Source organism: Xiphophorus couchianus, chromosome 8, assembly GCF_001444195.1.
Source record: "Xiphophorus couchianus chromosome 8, X_couchianus-1.0, whole genome shotgun sequence".
In the NCBI taxonomy this organism is placed as follows: Eukaryota; Metazoa; Chordata; class Actinopteri; order Cyprinodontiformes; family Poeciliidae; genus Xiphophorus; species Xiphophorus couchianus.
In genome coordinates this window covers 22419539-22434802 of record NC_040235.1, presented here as the reverse complement: position 1 = coordinate 22434802, position 15264 = coordinate 22419539, and the positions used below count along the sequence as shown (strand labels likewise).

Below are 15264 nucleotides of genomic sequence, written 5' to 3'. Positions count from 1 at the left end.
ATTTGTGTACGTTCGCTTTCCTCTCGTAACTCCGTGCAGACCCTGGGAGACGGCGCTGTCGCTCCGACTAAATGAGTATTTGACTTGCTCCAACCTAATAATCAGAGGACTCTGGATTAGTGCCAATAATTATTAGCTTAAGAGCTTGTGTTTCCCACCGTCCCGTTCAGACGGCTGGCGATGGGTAGCTTCTGCATGGGTATGCGAGTGTGAGGGCTTCACTCCAGATCTGTAGGAAACGAACAACCGCAGATTCACTTGTGCAAACACCGGGTTCGTCGAACATCCATCACTTGCAGCCTGCAGAAACTAGAATTTAAAAAAAACAACACTTTTAACAAACCCCATAAAAGGAGACGTCCCTGTGCAGCGTAAGACAGAAAACGAGTCGAATGTTTCTGTTTTTTCTAAACCCCACCTCCTTCCTTGCGTGACATGCTCAGGCTGGTTTGGAAACCCACGTAGAGAAAGATTTTGATCAGTTCTTCTTCTTTTTTTTCTCCTGTTTGATATCTGTCAGTGGCTAGATCTTTCCCCGTAACTTGGGCCACTCTTTGTGGTTACCATAGAGACGGCAGATGGTGGTATCGACTCATGAAGGCAGGCAGGAAGTGTACTTCAGTATTGACCTCAACCCTGTCCCGACTTCTGCAGTCATCCATTAATTCTCTTGAAATAACAACTTCTCAGCAGGGAGTGTGTGTTCTTTCTCAGGACCGGCCGCGGCGGACGGACAAAACATCTCATTTGTTTCTTTTGGATTTGCGGACTGAAGAGTTAAGAGAGAGAGCCTGATCTCGTTCTTTCTGCACGACTCGCTTTGTTTATTTTTTAGTGGAGGTGTTTTATTCAACACCTTTTGTTTAATGCTTTCTTTTTTGGCACAGGTGGGACCAAGGAGCTTCATGTAGATGCGAAAGAAATGGTGGACAACGTGAGTATTCTTACAAAAATAAATGTCTCAACATTTTTGCTTTTATGGTGCCTTGCAAGAGCTTTTTTTTTCTCACAACAATTACACTTAAATCATTCATGGTTTTGAAAGTTTTTACAAATAAAAGTCAGAAAAGTTGTCCGTTCTTCAATGGAAGATTGCTGAAAGCCAGTCATGTCTTCTGAAAACATCAGGCTTCATTCTTGCCAATAATTCTTGCTTGGATTTAGGTGTGGACTTTGACTAGGTCATTCTGAAACAGCAACGTGCTATTCTCTAAAAGATTTGCTTGCAACCTTCCTAAGTGACTCCTTGAACCTAATAACTTTGGCTGAAAATGATAAAGAACTAACTGATGGTTTTAAATACAGTTACAATAATAAATGCAGGTTTCAGAAGTTTTTTAATTTTTTCAATGGAGTAATTGAATTAAACTCCCCACAACAGAATGACACTAGAAGTACCAGCATTATTCTTTTATTTCTATCTTTCTTGTATTTTGTCTAGAAACTACAAATATTCTTTGCATCATTTTCCACAGAAGAAAATGTATGGATTTTTGGGCAAAAGTTTTAGTTTTTTTCCTTTAGTTTCAAATCCCAAAATTGAAGTAAAATGATGTTTCTTTTAGAAAAGGTAGATATTTATTAAAAAATGTTAGTTGTCTTTTCCCAAGGTCATGTAGCCTTAGCAGCTCTAAACTGGTTTTATTTTGCTGAACTGTGTCAACACTAGCCCTAAATTGATAACTATATACAGTATATATCTCCATTGAAACGTGATCAGTATCAATGGATAATACGTCTGGTAGTGAACTCCACCCTGAACCACACAGCATTCTGAAGGATGTAGGCAGAGGAAAGTTTTTAGCTGCTCAACCTCTAATGATGTTGGTGGTATCAACTCATTCACTCTTTGGTTACCTAGCAACAACCTGTTGCTAGATAACCAAATTCAGGTCAACTCACAGAAGAGAGAGAGAGTGCGTTGACCTCACAGAAACCTGAAGCTGCACAGCAGCAGTTTCAGGTTTCGCCAGCGCTCCTCATAACTGCTTATAATTAAACAGCAACAGTTTTTCAGCCCTGTCTGATGATGCGTTTAGGGGGTTGGGTGACGTTAGCTTCCCCGCATCACTTAAAGTTTTGGACGTTGGCCACAAAGTGTCAGAGTAGATCAGGGTGAATATGAACACGGTACCACAAAGTTTATTTGTGGTAGAAAGTTTTAGAAAATCCTGAACTATTATGCAATACTGTTTTGTTGTTTTGGTCTATACGCTGACGTTTGAGGTTGTAATGTAGCAAAATATAGAAAGAAAATGACACATACTTGCCCTGAACATTGTGTTTGTTTTTTTTTATGTCTTCTGTGTGCCTTTGTGTTCCTTCCCTTTTAAGGTTTTCTACGATCCGACAACGTTGTTTTTAATCGACACCGATGGCGAAGAGGAAAACTCGTCATCGCTGCCCGGTAATTCTTCCCCCTTCTGCTCCTGGTTTAGATGTATTCATCCCACTCTCTGAACTTCTTCCATTTTACTACAACAACCTAATATTCCTGTCTCTGTCTGAAATGACGAACAGCTAAGCCCTAGAAGAACACAACAAAATTTTTGTGGCTGCAGAGAACAGCGGGGGTGCAGGAACAGCACACCATCACCAGCTGGAATCCTGTTTTATTTTAGGACTGGCGCAATGTGCAACCGGACTTCTGTTTCGAATCACATCACTGGAAATCAATACAGTTACTGTTTTGCAGACGCAGAGAGGGATGCGCTCCTGCCTGACTTGCAGTGGTTGGTGGGAGGTTTCTTTCAGTGAATCTGTAAGCCTGTTCTGGTTGTGTCCCGCCTGCTCTGACTCGTTTTCGAGAGTCCAGGAATCTGCCCCATCACCGGGACAAAGACGGGAATGGGGTCAGGCTCGTCTCACTCAGAATCAGTCTGACCTGGGTGTCTCGTCCTCTCTTCCCCCTCTCCGCTACCCCCAGAGTTGTCACCCTGCCATCCCCTCCCCCAGCTTCCCCGATTAGACGGAAGAGCTGTCAGCACGAAGAAACAAGAGTTGGAATGTTAATAAGCTAAAATGCTTTAAAAGCCTCAGAGTTTAGACAACATGCTTACTTTAGGATGATGCTTTTTCTTTTTTTAAGTAAAAATCCATTTGTGTCCCATCAACCAAATGCTTTAGTAGTTATTGCATCTACGCAAGGTGGCCAGAGTTATTGTTTCTTTCCAAATCTGCTAGGATGATCATAATAGTTCCTCTGGTTTCGCCGACATAACTCAGCGCCTGTCGGTTATTGTTGGAGTGAAGCGCTGGGACGTTCCGTCTACCAGCAGAGACCAATCTGTCACCAGCCTTCGGGTTGGACAGAGGGAAGGATTTCATGTCTCTGCTTGTGGTTGAATTTAAACACAAAAGCAGGAGGATGAAGCTTTGCAAACCTTCCTCACGTTTTTTTCGTGCTGTAAGCGAAAGACTGTGCATGCATGTTGGGACATTGTGTGAAAGATACAGGATTCTGAAGTTTTTATTTTTGTATTCAGGGAAACGGCATGCTGTGTAAGAAACACGGAGCCTGTGATCTTGGCAGATTCACCTGTGTGATTTAAAGGGACACAGTGATCCATAATGTGGGGATGGGGGGGAGTCCCAGGTTAATTGTGGCACTTTGATGTTTTGCAACATCAAACGGCTGCATTTAAAGTTAAAGATACCCAGAAATAATCTGCTGCTGAAAATGATAGTTTGTTTTTGATGAGCAGTCTAAATGTTCCACTCGTGAAATCAAGTCAACACCTTCTTTAACCTTAAGAAGTCATAATATCCGTCATTTCAACAGTTTTCTCAAAATCCACACAAAATTACTTATGGCTAAGTATTTATTTTGTTTCATTAAAACAGCAGCACTAGTTATGAATTTGTTCTTTTTATTAACTTAAATGTCATCCTTTCAGTTTGAGATGATCCAGAATAGCTTAGTCATTGTGTTCCTACTTCTGCACCAACACTGATAATCAAGATGCATTTTTTTATTGCGGGAGTCATTTTGTTTTTGAACCAAAGTTCTTGAGCTTAAACATTCCTGACTTTATTGTTTATTTCTAAAGGACTATTGGAGTCGGCACATCCAGCTATAAAGAGCCATTAGACGACCATCTGGTTCAGTTACACAAACAAAACTTACAGACAGAAGCTGTTTTCTTTCTACTTTACACATTGAAGCTTTTAATGAAAAAGAGTCTGACTGAAGACTCTGTGTCAGGGAGAGCTGAGCTTTGACACTTTGTTGCATCAAATGCATAAATGACCAAATTCTGCTTCTGTATACTTCATGTTTTTACATGTATGATTCAGTGGTTTCGGTCATTTTTTCTTACCAGGAACAGGCTTTGAGAAATGCTGTGATAGACCAACATGAACTTGCATGTAATTTAAAGGCTGAAATAGAGGAAACACTGTTTTCCTATTTTTTTGCAAATAAGAAGAAGATTAAAGCAAATGTTACTTTTACTCCTAATGCGAAAACGGGAACACTTTATTTGAAGCGGTGTGTATGAGACTGATGTGACTAGGCCTGTCGCGATAAACGATAAATCGATTAATCGTACGATAAATTAAAACTATCGACGTCATTTTAATTATCAGCATTATCGTCTCTTCCGGCCTTTTTCTCTTTCTGTTGATGACACCGAATGAAAAAAGGCTCAACTCCAGTGCTCTCCACTGACCCTCCCTTCCTCATTTCCTTAGTGTAAAGCCCAGCGCACACTACGATCTTAGAGCTGTCGGCCCATTTTTAAAACCTGACAGACCACACATTAGCCGACAGAAATCCTAGGTATAACGGTTCTATCGGGTTCGGTCCTGCCGTGTGGTGTCCAACAATGGGCACAAAATAATGGCTACAAGTTCAGTGAACTAATTTTAAAACCAGGCATTAATCAACGCTTTACTACAATCTACCTGCAATGCATGTGGCTAGTGTCAGCGTAAAGTCCTGACCGAATGAAAATCATTAGAACCTGTTTACGTCACGTTAACGAAGAACAGCTGAAAAGTTACCAGGTTTATCAACTGCGGTAGCAATTTCGCTCCAACTCCTCCTCTTGTCATTTCTATATTCTTTGCATGTTAAATAAACATTAATGTTGTTTCCACATATCATCCCCAATGTCCGCTGGACTTCGGGTTGACGTGTCAGCTGTTTGGGATTCCCCGACGTAATTTCCCCTCAGAAAACACGGAGGAGAATCCGCGCTTTCTGATTGGCTGCCTGTCACATTCAACAGGTGTAGTTAAAGCTCCCAGTCGGAGAAAAACCCCTGATTTAGATCGGAGAGGCAACGACGATCTACCATAACACACCACACAATCTTAGAAAGACCAAAGGTCTAAGATTGTTGTAAGGGGAAAAATAGGAGCAAAAAATCATGTAGTGTGAACTATTGCATCAGGTAGTCGATGTGACCATCTTCTCTATTTAAATCTAATTATTACTGAAGGGCAACATAATATACAGACTTCATAATCTGCACTCTTTTGGTTGAATGCAGTATTTATTTCCACTTTGGCTTTATGTTGTTTAGTTTTTATCAAGTACATTTTTTGTTAATGGAGACTGAGAATCCATTTTGTTTATGGTTGTTTTGTTTATTTTGTTTATCAGCTCCAGTGTTAAATATTCTTTTGAAAATAAAGTGCATTTATCTTTGGCAGGAAATCACATGCATTATTACGTCATTTCTATTAAATCAGTGTAAAAAGGTCTTCAGACAATATTATCGTTTATCGCAATAATTTTTTGAGACAATTAATCGCTCAGTAAAATTTGCTATCGTGACAGGCCTAGATGTGATACTGTAAAAAACTTCACAAATGTTTATCATTGTTGTCATTTGGTTAAAAGTTGACACTTTTTTTTTGCACTTTTAATGCAACTTTGGATTAAAAATGTCATTATTTACTAAATGACACTTCATGACAACAATCATAAAGATTCATGAAGACTCCTTCACGTTCATGACAGGCGTTATGTCATGTTTGTGACTGTATCATGGCAGTCTTATACACACCCCTTCAAATAAAGTGTGACTGCAAAAACTCTTAAAAATTATCATTACGCTTACCACCTTTACAATGTGTTACAATGGTCCAGTCTAATTGCCAGTCTAACTTGTGGACAACACAACACTTTTCAGATTGTTACTTATAGAAATCTGAAAAAATAATAATAATTTGCCCTACACTTCAAAATGATGTGCTTCTTTCTGTTTATTACTTAAAATGTTGCTCCAACACTTTTCAGCTTGTAGCTGTAGAACGGAAAAAAGCGGATTTAAAGGAGTGTCGCGCTGCTTTGCAAATGGGAGAAGTTAAGTACAGGACTGGATCTAAAACATCTGCCCCAGCGTGTCTAAACTCCAGCGTCTTCACTGTGTGAGAGAAGCACAGAGGAAATGCCTCTGAGATGCCCAGGATTTCCTTTACATTAGTGCAGCCTTGGCTGGTTCAGACATCAAAGACTGGGTGGAAAGCGCACTCATCAAGCAGGGCAATTTTCCACGCTGTTATTCTGCCACTCCTGCTGAAATGCTGCAACAGCACACGTACTTACAGACTGTACAAGCTCTGCTCAGTCATAGAAATACGTGGAGTCTCTTTAACAGTGTTCTGATTTGGAAAATTGCGTCTACGCGTTATTTTGAAGGTTAGGATTTCATGTGCAAAACATGAAGTGGTCTTCGAGATGCCGTTATGTTCTGTGTTTAATCATTTACCCGTCATTTATTTTAATAAAACGATGTCGGCTCTCGGTTGTTTTCCTACATGAGTCACAGGAAAGAAGGAGTGTAGGAAGTCCATTTTTACCAGTTTCTGAAATGGATAGTTCTACTGGAAATCAGGCAGGAATTTTTTTTTCTTTCTTTTTTTCCTCCCACTTTATTGAAAGTTTTTCTTTTTCCACTGCTTGAGCCTTGTTCTGGAAAGGTTTCCACCAGCTTTTTGTGATTGGTTTTAAAGCCAAACATTTGATATAGTATTTAAAAAAATCAATCAATCAATTTGCAAATCGTTAGATGACATTAGAAGGAGTCCAGTAACCAAAAATATTTCCTTTAGGCATCCACAGATTTACAACATTTCCAGCGTACTCATGAAATTCTGATGTTTTTCATTACTTATGCTTCCTGATTGGACATAACTGTCATGTCCAAAAATATTATTATGGACATGACATATTAATATTTTTTTCTTAGAGTAGGAGGTTTTATTTATTTTCTTTTTATTGAGAAAAATGTATTTTTTTTCTCAGTGGGGAAACTCAGCAGCAAAGTAACAGACAAATGGATACACACAGATTCTCGCAAGCTAAAATATAATAAAAAAACAAGAGACTCTACACTGCTGACAAATTTACAACATAAAACAAAAAGTAGTGTAAGCCTACAGTTATCAAAAATAGCTTGGCTGACTCGGATTCAAAGAAACTGGGCCGGTTAATTAAAAACATTTCCAAAATGTGCTTGTAATATAATGTAATACGCTGAAGTTTATCACTTTTATCACTCTACGCACATCATTTGCAGCGAGAGAGGCCAGCCGTTGGCTTTTCAAGATTTAAGACCTGACCGTTTTATATTAGAAGAGTGAGCATAAACATTAAGCAGATGTATCACAGCGAAGGGCCCTGACTCAGAGAAAGTCAATGTAATCCACCTTATTTTTCACCAAACACATGGGGCCTGTCGGCGAGGATGATGTGTAGAGGTTTTTACAAAAACAATCCTTTAAAGGTCAAACAGGAGTAGGTATGCAGCAGCTCATCGCATTTTCCTTTCTTCTCTCTAAGCCTTGACATTTGTGCAAAGAGAGAGTGATGCGTTGTGGTTTGAAAAAAGACAGAAGAAAATCCTGAACCAGAATAAAGCATGGGATTAATACGGGCCAGGAGAAAGTAAATATATCTTAATAGTCCAGCATTGTGACATAATCGGTTCTCTAAGTTTGGCGTTTCTGTGTGTTATAAACTTTTTTTTTTCTGGATTATTTGTCGTATTACTTTAGATTACTCTGAAAGCTGCGGTCTCTAAGCAGACATCCACGTATCTGGCTAAGGTTTTGATCAATTGTTAGGATTTTAAAGTAATTTCTCACCAGGTAGTCTAGTAATAAATCCCTCAGCTCTATAAAAACAACAATCTGGCATTGTTAGATAAAAAAAAATGACTGAGCAAATATATGGGGAGGATTTAACAGACCACATTGGCAGGCGTAATGAGATTTTTGCTGTGTGTTTGTTTTAGTAAATGGGCACCCCAGACGGGACAGAGAAGTTCAGAACCAGTTCAGCCAGCGGACTTCGGACCCTTTACTCTCCATCGTCAACGACTCAGATCACACCCAGCAGACTCAGGTTGTACTTTTTTTTTTTTTTTAATTAATGATATCCTCAACTTTTTAAAACCCTTTTTAAAAAATTTCTACTCTAAACTTTAGGCTTGTGAAGAGCTAAAAATAGATGATGTGACGCGTGACAGCACGGGGACTGACGGCGGCCTGTGGGACCCTGATGATCTTCTTCTTGCGACCGACACCCCTCCGCCTCATCCCCGCTGTGAAGATCTCCTCCCTGGGTCCATCTCTCTTTCACCAGCTGATCGGGCCCTCACCGGTGTGAGCCGTCGGCCCTTCACCGAGCCAATCAGCCCGCCATTGGAAACCTGCGACATCAGGTGTTACCTTTTCCTTTGTTGAAGTCTCTATGTGCCAGTGTTCCTATTTTCATGACGTACTTATGATTTTTTTATTCCCCTCACCACCCAGCCTGGTGGCCCTGGAGGTGGACAGTGAGGAAGAAGGTCTGGGGCCAAAGTCTCTGCTTTCCCGGCTGTTTCCAGACGTTGGTAGAAGCGAAGACAAGAAGGAAACTCCGCCTCTAGCTCCCGATCTCACTTGCACTCGGAGCCAGTCGGCCTCGGCGTGCGAACCCATCTCCAAAGTAAAATTAGCAGTCTCTTTCACAAACATTTGTTTTCATGCCTGTTATTTATTTATTTTTGCCTCGATTTGTTTTTTGCCGTGTAGGACTTGAGTGAGGACGGCGTTCGACTTCGCTCCTATTCCTACTCGTACTCCAAGTTCTGTCCTAGTCGCAACCCCAGGGACAGCCACACGCCGGAAGGTAGCCCTGGTCGGTAAAACTCAGTCCGCTTAACACCCAGAGCATTTCAGTCTAACACACGGCTAATTTTCCTGATATTTTCTTCCACTAATGGAATAATCTTACATGTTGTGTTAATTTGTGAGCTACAGTCTTAACACTAATATAAAGTACAGTCATGTTCACGTAGTTGTTGGACAGTGCAGCTTGACGGGGTTTGGAAATATCCATATTTGACATTATTTTGCTTCAAAATGCAGCACATGTAAACACCACATTTTCTAAAAAGAAATATAAATTTTTCACCCTATTTGTCAAATAACACAAACCCTCCTGCGTAATGCCCTGCTGAGTCTCTCTCTGCTGGAACCTGACTGCACTGTTCACGCTGATAGTTTGCACCCTCCTCCTGCAGTGGTTGTGTTAGCCGTCTTCTGTCCACTGTGCCCTGTAGATGGCGTTCTCCACAGCGTCAGCCACAGCCGATCTCTCCTTCAGGCGCTCTCTCTGTCTAAATCCACCCTGTCTCTGTCTCTGCTCCACCCAGGCAGTAAGTACTGGACGGCTGCAGCCACTGCACCACACCCAGCACTTCACTGAGAGCACTTCTACTTGTGCGTGTGTGTGTGTAAATGTGTGTAAGTGAGGCTGAGTGTTTGGGAATGCAAGGATACAACATCTGAAGATGGAAAGTTATTAAAATAAGGATTTACATTTCTAGCTAGCAGAACTGTGTGATTATTAATTTTAGGCTTCCTGTCTCATTTTAGGTTATTCCTATCTCTAAAATTTTAAAATCTGCAAAATAAACTTATTTAGATGGTAAAAAGAAGGAGAATTAGGTGACAATCAAGCCAATATTTTCTTTAGCGGTTTAAAAAGACATGAATTTAGCTCCATTAATAAGAACTCTTATTTAAAAGTGAGTTTATGTCGAGTTTTGATTTCTGTGAATAGCTTATTTTCTACTTTTAGTTAATCCTAATCTTAAAAAACTTAAAGACATAATTTAAATAGTGCCTCTTTTTAACTTAAATGACGATCTAGCATGAAAATAAATGCATGTGAGTAAAAGCTCCCTTTACAAGTTTTAGATGAATTGAAATTGATAAAGTACTTTGTCATAGTTTTTTTTTTTTGCTATTTTCTTGTAATCTGGAAGGATTCATGATAAAATGGAGTTTCTGCTTTAATATTTACTGTTCCTGTTTTGATGAAGTTGTCATATATCAGCACAGCTACTGTACATCTCAGATCAGTTTTCAGAATGGATGAAGAAGATCAGACAGTTTGTTTGCCTTCGTCACAAACACTCATGATTTTCAAATCTCAAACCGTTAAAGACTGAAAGTTGTTGAGGCTTTATTATTATTATTGATGTTTTTGCAGCTTTTCTTTTTGTTGTCTATCAAGGACTTTAACAGCTTCTCTTGTTGCATCTCTCTGCAGAACAAAGAGCCTCCAGCATTTCAGAGCAGTCCAATGATAAAAGGTATTAATTTTTTATACCGGACTCTTATTTTTCTTTTCTTTGCAGTTTCAATGAATATCTTAATATATCTTGAATTTCTTTCTCTCTTTTTTTTTTTTTTTACATTCTGTCACTTTGCATGTGATAGACCAAAACAAAGTAGAGCAATAGCTGTCAAGTAGAAGGAATATTTATTTAGTTAAAAAAAAACTTAGCAAGACTTCGCTAACTCACTCATCCCTGTCTGTTTTCAAATGGATTCCATAGTAGTTCTGGTTGTATGTTTTGGGTCATTATCACCCAAAACATACAACAGGTGAACTTCTCTGCCTCAGGTATTTTGCAGCCTCTAATAGGTTTTTATCAAAGTTTGCCCTGTATTTACTGATATTTAACTCCTTCCACCTTCGCTTCAACTATTATCCTAAAGCATGATGCTGCCGATACTTTTCTTAAAGGAGGGGATGGTTTAACTTGTGGCTTCTGGCTAAAATAAAACGACTTCATTATTTACATTTTATATTCCCTTCATCATTTAGCTCCTGTTCCAACCCAATCAAAGTCAAATATTTCATTGCCATCCATTTTCTCCCTGATAACCACTTAGTCTTAGAGGAAGAAATCAGACCGGCTGTAAATCGCAGAGATAAACTTTAATATTTTACAAGCAGTGTATGATGTCTATTTATTTGTATGGCTTCACAAAGCTTCAGTGTGTGTGTCCGTGTGTTTTCCAGAGAGGTTAGGTTCCGTAAGCGGGCCCAGTCCGCTGACGATGAGGGCAGCGCTGAGCTGGCAGAGTCGCTGCAGCATCTCACCCTGTCTGAGTTTCTCAAAGAGTATGTGTACGGGACCGACCTCTGTTGACCTCTCCCTGACTGTCCCACAGCTGAAGATACTAACCAAAAACAAAACTGGTAGCTCCGTCCCCATCTGGCTCCAAACAGCGCTAGAGCAACTTGAGCTCCCACTGACTGTAGCATGCACAGGCATCTTAGTCCGTCTTGGATGTTTTTAGCCTTTACCTCTGCTTCTACCTCTTACTCGCTCTCACGTCCCAGCAGTGCAGAAGTGGAAAACTGTTTTCTTACATTTTACTTACTAACGAAAAGGATTCTTGAGATGCTTTGACTCTCCGGGAATGCTCCGCTCCGAAACACATCCGATTTGAGAATGAACCTTTGCACCTTAAACTAACCGGATACATTTCCTTTGCCTGGAGATTTATCTCAAAACCAGCCAGTTCTGCTTGCTTTTGTTGTTTTCTTTACTTCCCAGGAAGAAGAAGAAAAAAATGTGACAATTTTGAGTCTGCCTTATGAAGATCATCCACTCTGTATCTGGAGTTGCAAAACTTTGGGACCTTTTTTGTTGTGCAGGATTGAAGAAGAAGAGTTGGAGAAGTGCAACATTCCCACCAAGGCAGAGTCAGAGAAGTATAAAGTCATTCGCACATTCAGCTTTCTGAAGAACAGGATGTCCAGCACACGCAACAAGAACAAGGTAAAGCCAACAAGCCAAACTGCAGATTTCCAACTAGGGATGCATATTGGAGGAGCATCAATGTTGTCGTTAAGGCTCGGTTTTTGTGGCTGTTGAGAAAAACCGGTCAGACTGCAGTACCTGGAACTAAGCAGAAGCAATAACAGTATGGTTTAATACTTTTAGCTGTTATTATATGAATTGTGGTTTATTATGATATCAATAAACTGAGTGCAAACTCCCAAAACAGACATCATGGTTCGGATTGTTAATTCTGCTGCTTGAAATTTCTTCCCCACTCTTGGTTCCGTGTGATCATCAATAAATATTAATTGATTTGAAACATTACAAAATATTTCTGATTTTGAGTGCTAAAGTTACACTACAAAACTAGTTCATGATGAGGATGTTTATTTTTAGAGCCATTTACTGTACATCCTAATAATTTTAATTTTAAATCCTTTCTTTTCATTTTAAGTTGTTATAATAAATCCCACAAAATTGATCGCTCCACCTTGAACTCAACATTACCCATCATTTTCGTAACCTGATCCTAACACTATTATGGAGTGTTTTTTGAACAGTAGCACTGTACTGTATAAAATAAATCCCACTTCCAGTCTCAGTTTTAGTCTCAGTAAAGATGCTGAAGCTTTACAGTTCCCAGCTCTGGTCTCTGATATGAACTATGCGTCTTTTGTCTTTTGTCTTTCTGGGAGACACAACCAGGAAACAGTTCTGGGAATAACTCAAGGTCAGAGCGACAGACCAAACATGGTGTCCGGCCTCTTTCCTTTCAATGATTAATCCGCGGTTGTCGAGTCAGCACAGGGACTGGAAACCCTCCCCGATTTCAATCTGTTGTTTACACTTTGGTCTGCTTCCGAGTCCCAGGACTTTTCTTACAGCTTGGAGAGAGGCGGGATTTGCTTCCATGTTTTGTTTTTTTTCCCCCTCGGGCTCGAGGTATATTTAACGTGTGAAATCGAAACTTTAGAAGACATTGTCCGAAGCTTGTCTTTAATGCAACTGTTACACCGTAGATGTAGGTGTAATTATCTGTACGGTTTGGCTGTTGACACCTATGTCTCTGGCATGGTTTTCGAAGGGGAAAGGGAAGGACAGAGAAGCCAAGGATAGGCACCTGAATGGCCACTGGTTTGGAACGGGTCCCTGTTTAGGTCCCACACTGTGTGTGGTGTGTGACAAACCAGCTTCTGGAAAGGACCTTCTGCACTGTTCAGGTGAGTGAAAGGTAAACTCACACACACCGGAGTCATCCGACTGAAATCAGCAGTGATTTGTTCCTCCCTCAGGTTGCACTGCTATTGTCCATAAGAGCTGTAAGGAGTCTGTCCCACCGTGCTTGAAGGTTGGTCTGCTTTTTATTTGGTTCTCTACTTAAAAAATAAAATGATCTGAATAGAGTTTTAATCAGATTTTCTTATATGCTACTTAGAAACTACAGGATAGATGTGCGATGACCGTGGAGAAAAGCAAGACGGCGTCTCTTCCACAGAGTAAGATTTTACAGTCTAAGTCGATCATTACAGATTTAACAAAACAATGCAGAAAAAAGTTTGGCATTTGCTTATTTTTATTTTTATTTTTTTAAATATAACAATGGATCTTTGTCTGCTTTCCCCTCAGACTTCACAGTGAGAGACAGTCCTTCCCATTTTGTGATCCCCATTTCTGCTTCTCAACCTGTCCTCACCCCAAGGGAGAGGAAGGACACGGGGACACAGTCATGCTCTTTGCCTGGAAGCTTACCCAACAGTGACAGGTCATTGAGCAATCGTAGTTTATTATATAGATTAATGGAATGATAACAGTAATAACACACTCCCGTTTTCTACTTTGTGGTACAGTATGCTCAGCGAGAGTTCAGAGACAGAATCTGAAGCCCTGAGGCCGAAAAGCCACTCGGAGGAGCTCCTGCCAACTCCGGGCTCCTCTGCCTCTAATGAGTCATCCTTCGGAGACGGTATGAGATCCAGTAAGGCTTCATGTTGAAAAAATCCACAAAGCAAAACAAAAACTAGACATGCGTCGATTACGGTTTCTGTTCTCCTGCTTCGTAAAGCTAGATCCTGATTTTTCACCGATCAAAATATTTTGCTCTAGATTTTCTATCATTAGCAGACAATATTTGTATTTTTCATAAGCGGAGGCAATGCCACACTCTGTTAGTGAAATGGCTTCTGTTGAGCTGAAATTTAAATCTACCTTTAGCATCTTGAATTAGCAATTAGGTTATTGTAATTGCAGAAAAATAAATAAATACATTTTTCCAAATGTGTTTTTTAGAATGTAGACTAAGTCCCTAACTAAAATCTCCAAAAGTCGACCCACATTGAATCAAAGAACAGCTAGCATGTCTGTGTGCAAAATAAATGTAATTTTATTTTAATCTGTTTCTTACAGGTTTTGTGCTTTGACATTGATTTAATTTTGAAACACCTCCCTGACACTGAAAATGCTGCAGCTAACTTCTAGTCTTGTTGCTAAAACAACTGGTTGTTGTGTTGTTAGCATAATCTGTTAACGCTTGGGTTTGTTGCCTACTCTGAGCAAAATAATATCAGATTTTTGAGGGTCTGTTCAACCTTAAAGTCAGCTTTTTCTGGTCACAACCAATTCCTTTGTACATCTCTAAAATAAATGCGTTGCTTTTAACCCACATAGTCTGGCACTCATTCCCTCAATGTGGTAAATGACTGAAGAAAAGCAAGTTTCTTATCTCAAAAAAAGATCTTCAGTAATAGATGTAGGTGAAAAAAATAAGAAAAAGCATTTTGCACAGTCATTATTTTCACTTCAAATGGTTTGAAAGTAAAGGGGAAATTAAATTTCCATCGAATTTTCAATAATTATTTTTCTGTGGCTTCTCCAGTTATTCCTGGAGTCCCTCCCGGTGTACGTTTGAATGTACTATGTATGACCTCTTAGTGATATTTAAGCTTAAGTCAATTTAAATGAACATAAAAATGACATTAAAGTATTTGATCTTCAAAAATGTGTTGAGAATCAACATCCTTGATCATCTCACCCTTTATATCTGATGGCGAAAAATCTTTTCAGAACAAAGAATTGTTCTGAACTGAGTTGAGCACAATTCTTTTTTTTAAATTAGGCTTGGCATCTTCCAAATTTAGCCTCTAATTTTTTTCCCTCACAGCCAGCTAATGGTGGATGTGGCTGATAA

At 39.7% G+C, this 15264-nt stretch overlaps 1 protein-coding gene across 5 annotated transcripts in view; it reads left to right on the top strand.

Moving 5' to 3' along the window:
• The window catches only part of arhgef28a (Rho guanine nucleotide exchange factor (GEF) 28a), a 50734-nt gene that overhangs the window by 17017 nt on the left and 18453 nt on the right, over window positions 1-15264 (top strand). The window contains exons 8-22 of one of the 5 annotated variants that reach the window (XM_028025549.1): window positions 888-934; window positions 2335-2407; window positions 8247-8356; window positions 8440-8675; window positions 8767-8941; window positions 9028-9133; window positions 9558-9653; window positions 10553-10595; window positions 11312-11413; window positions 11954-12077; window positions 13165-13300; window positions 13373-13428; window positions 13516-13576; window positions 13707-13842; window positions 13928-14043. In XM_028025549.1, coding sequence (XP_027881350.1) covers window positions 888-934; window positions 2335-2407; window positions 8247-8356; window positions 8440-8675; window positions 8767-8941; window positions 9028-9133; window positions 9558-9653; window positions 10553-10595; window positions 11312-11413; window positions 11954-12077; window positions 13165-13300; window positions 13373-13428; window positions 13516-13576; window positions 13707-13842; window positions 13928-14043 — 1617 coding nt within the window. Of the gene's footprint in view, window positions 1-887; window positions 935-2334; window positions 2408-8246; window positions 8357-8439; window positions 8676-8766; window positions 8942-9027; window positions 9134-9557; window positions 9654-10552; window positions 10596-11311; window positions 11414-11953; window positions 12078-13164; window positions 13301-13372; window positions 13429-13515; window positions 13577-13706; window positions 13843-13927; window positions 14056-15264 lie in introns of all 5 variants that reach the window. The other 4 variants (XM_028025548.1, XM_028025550.1, XM_028025551.1 and 1 more) reach the window with 4 other exon arrangements.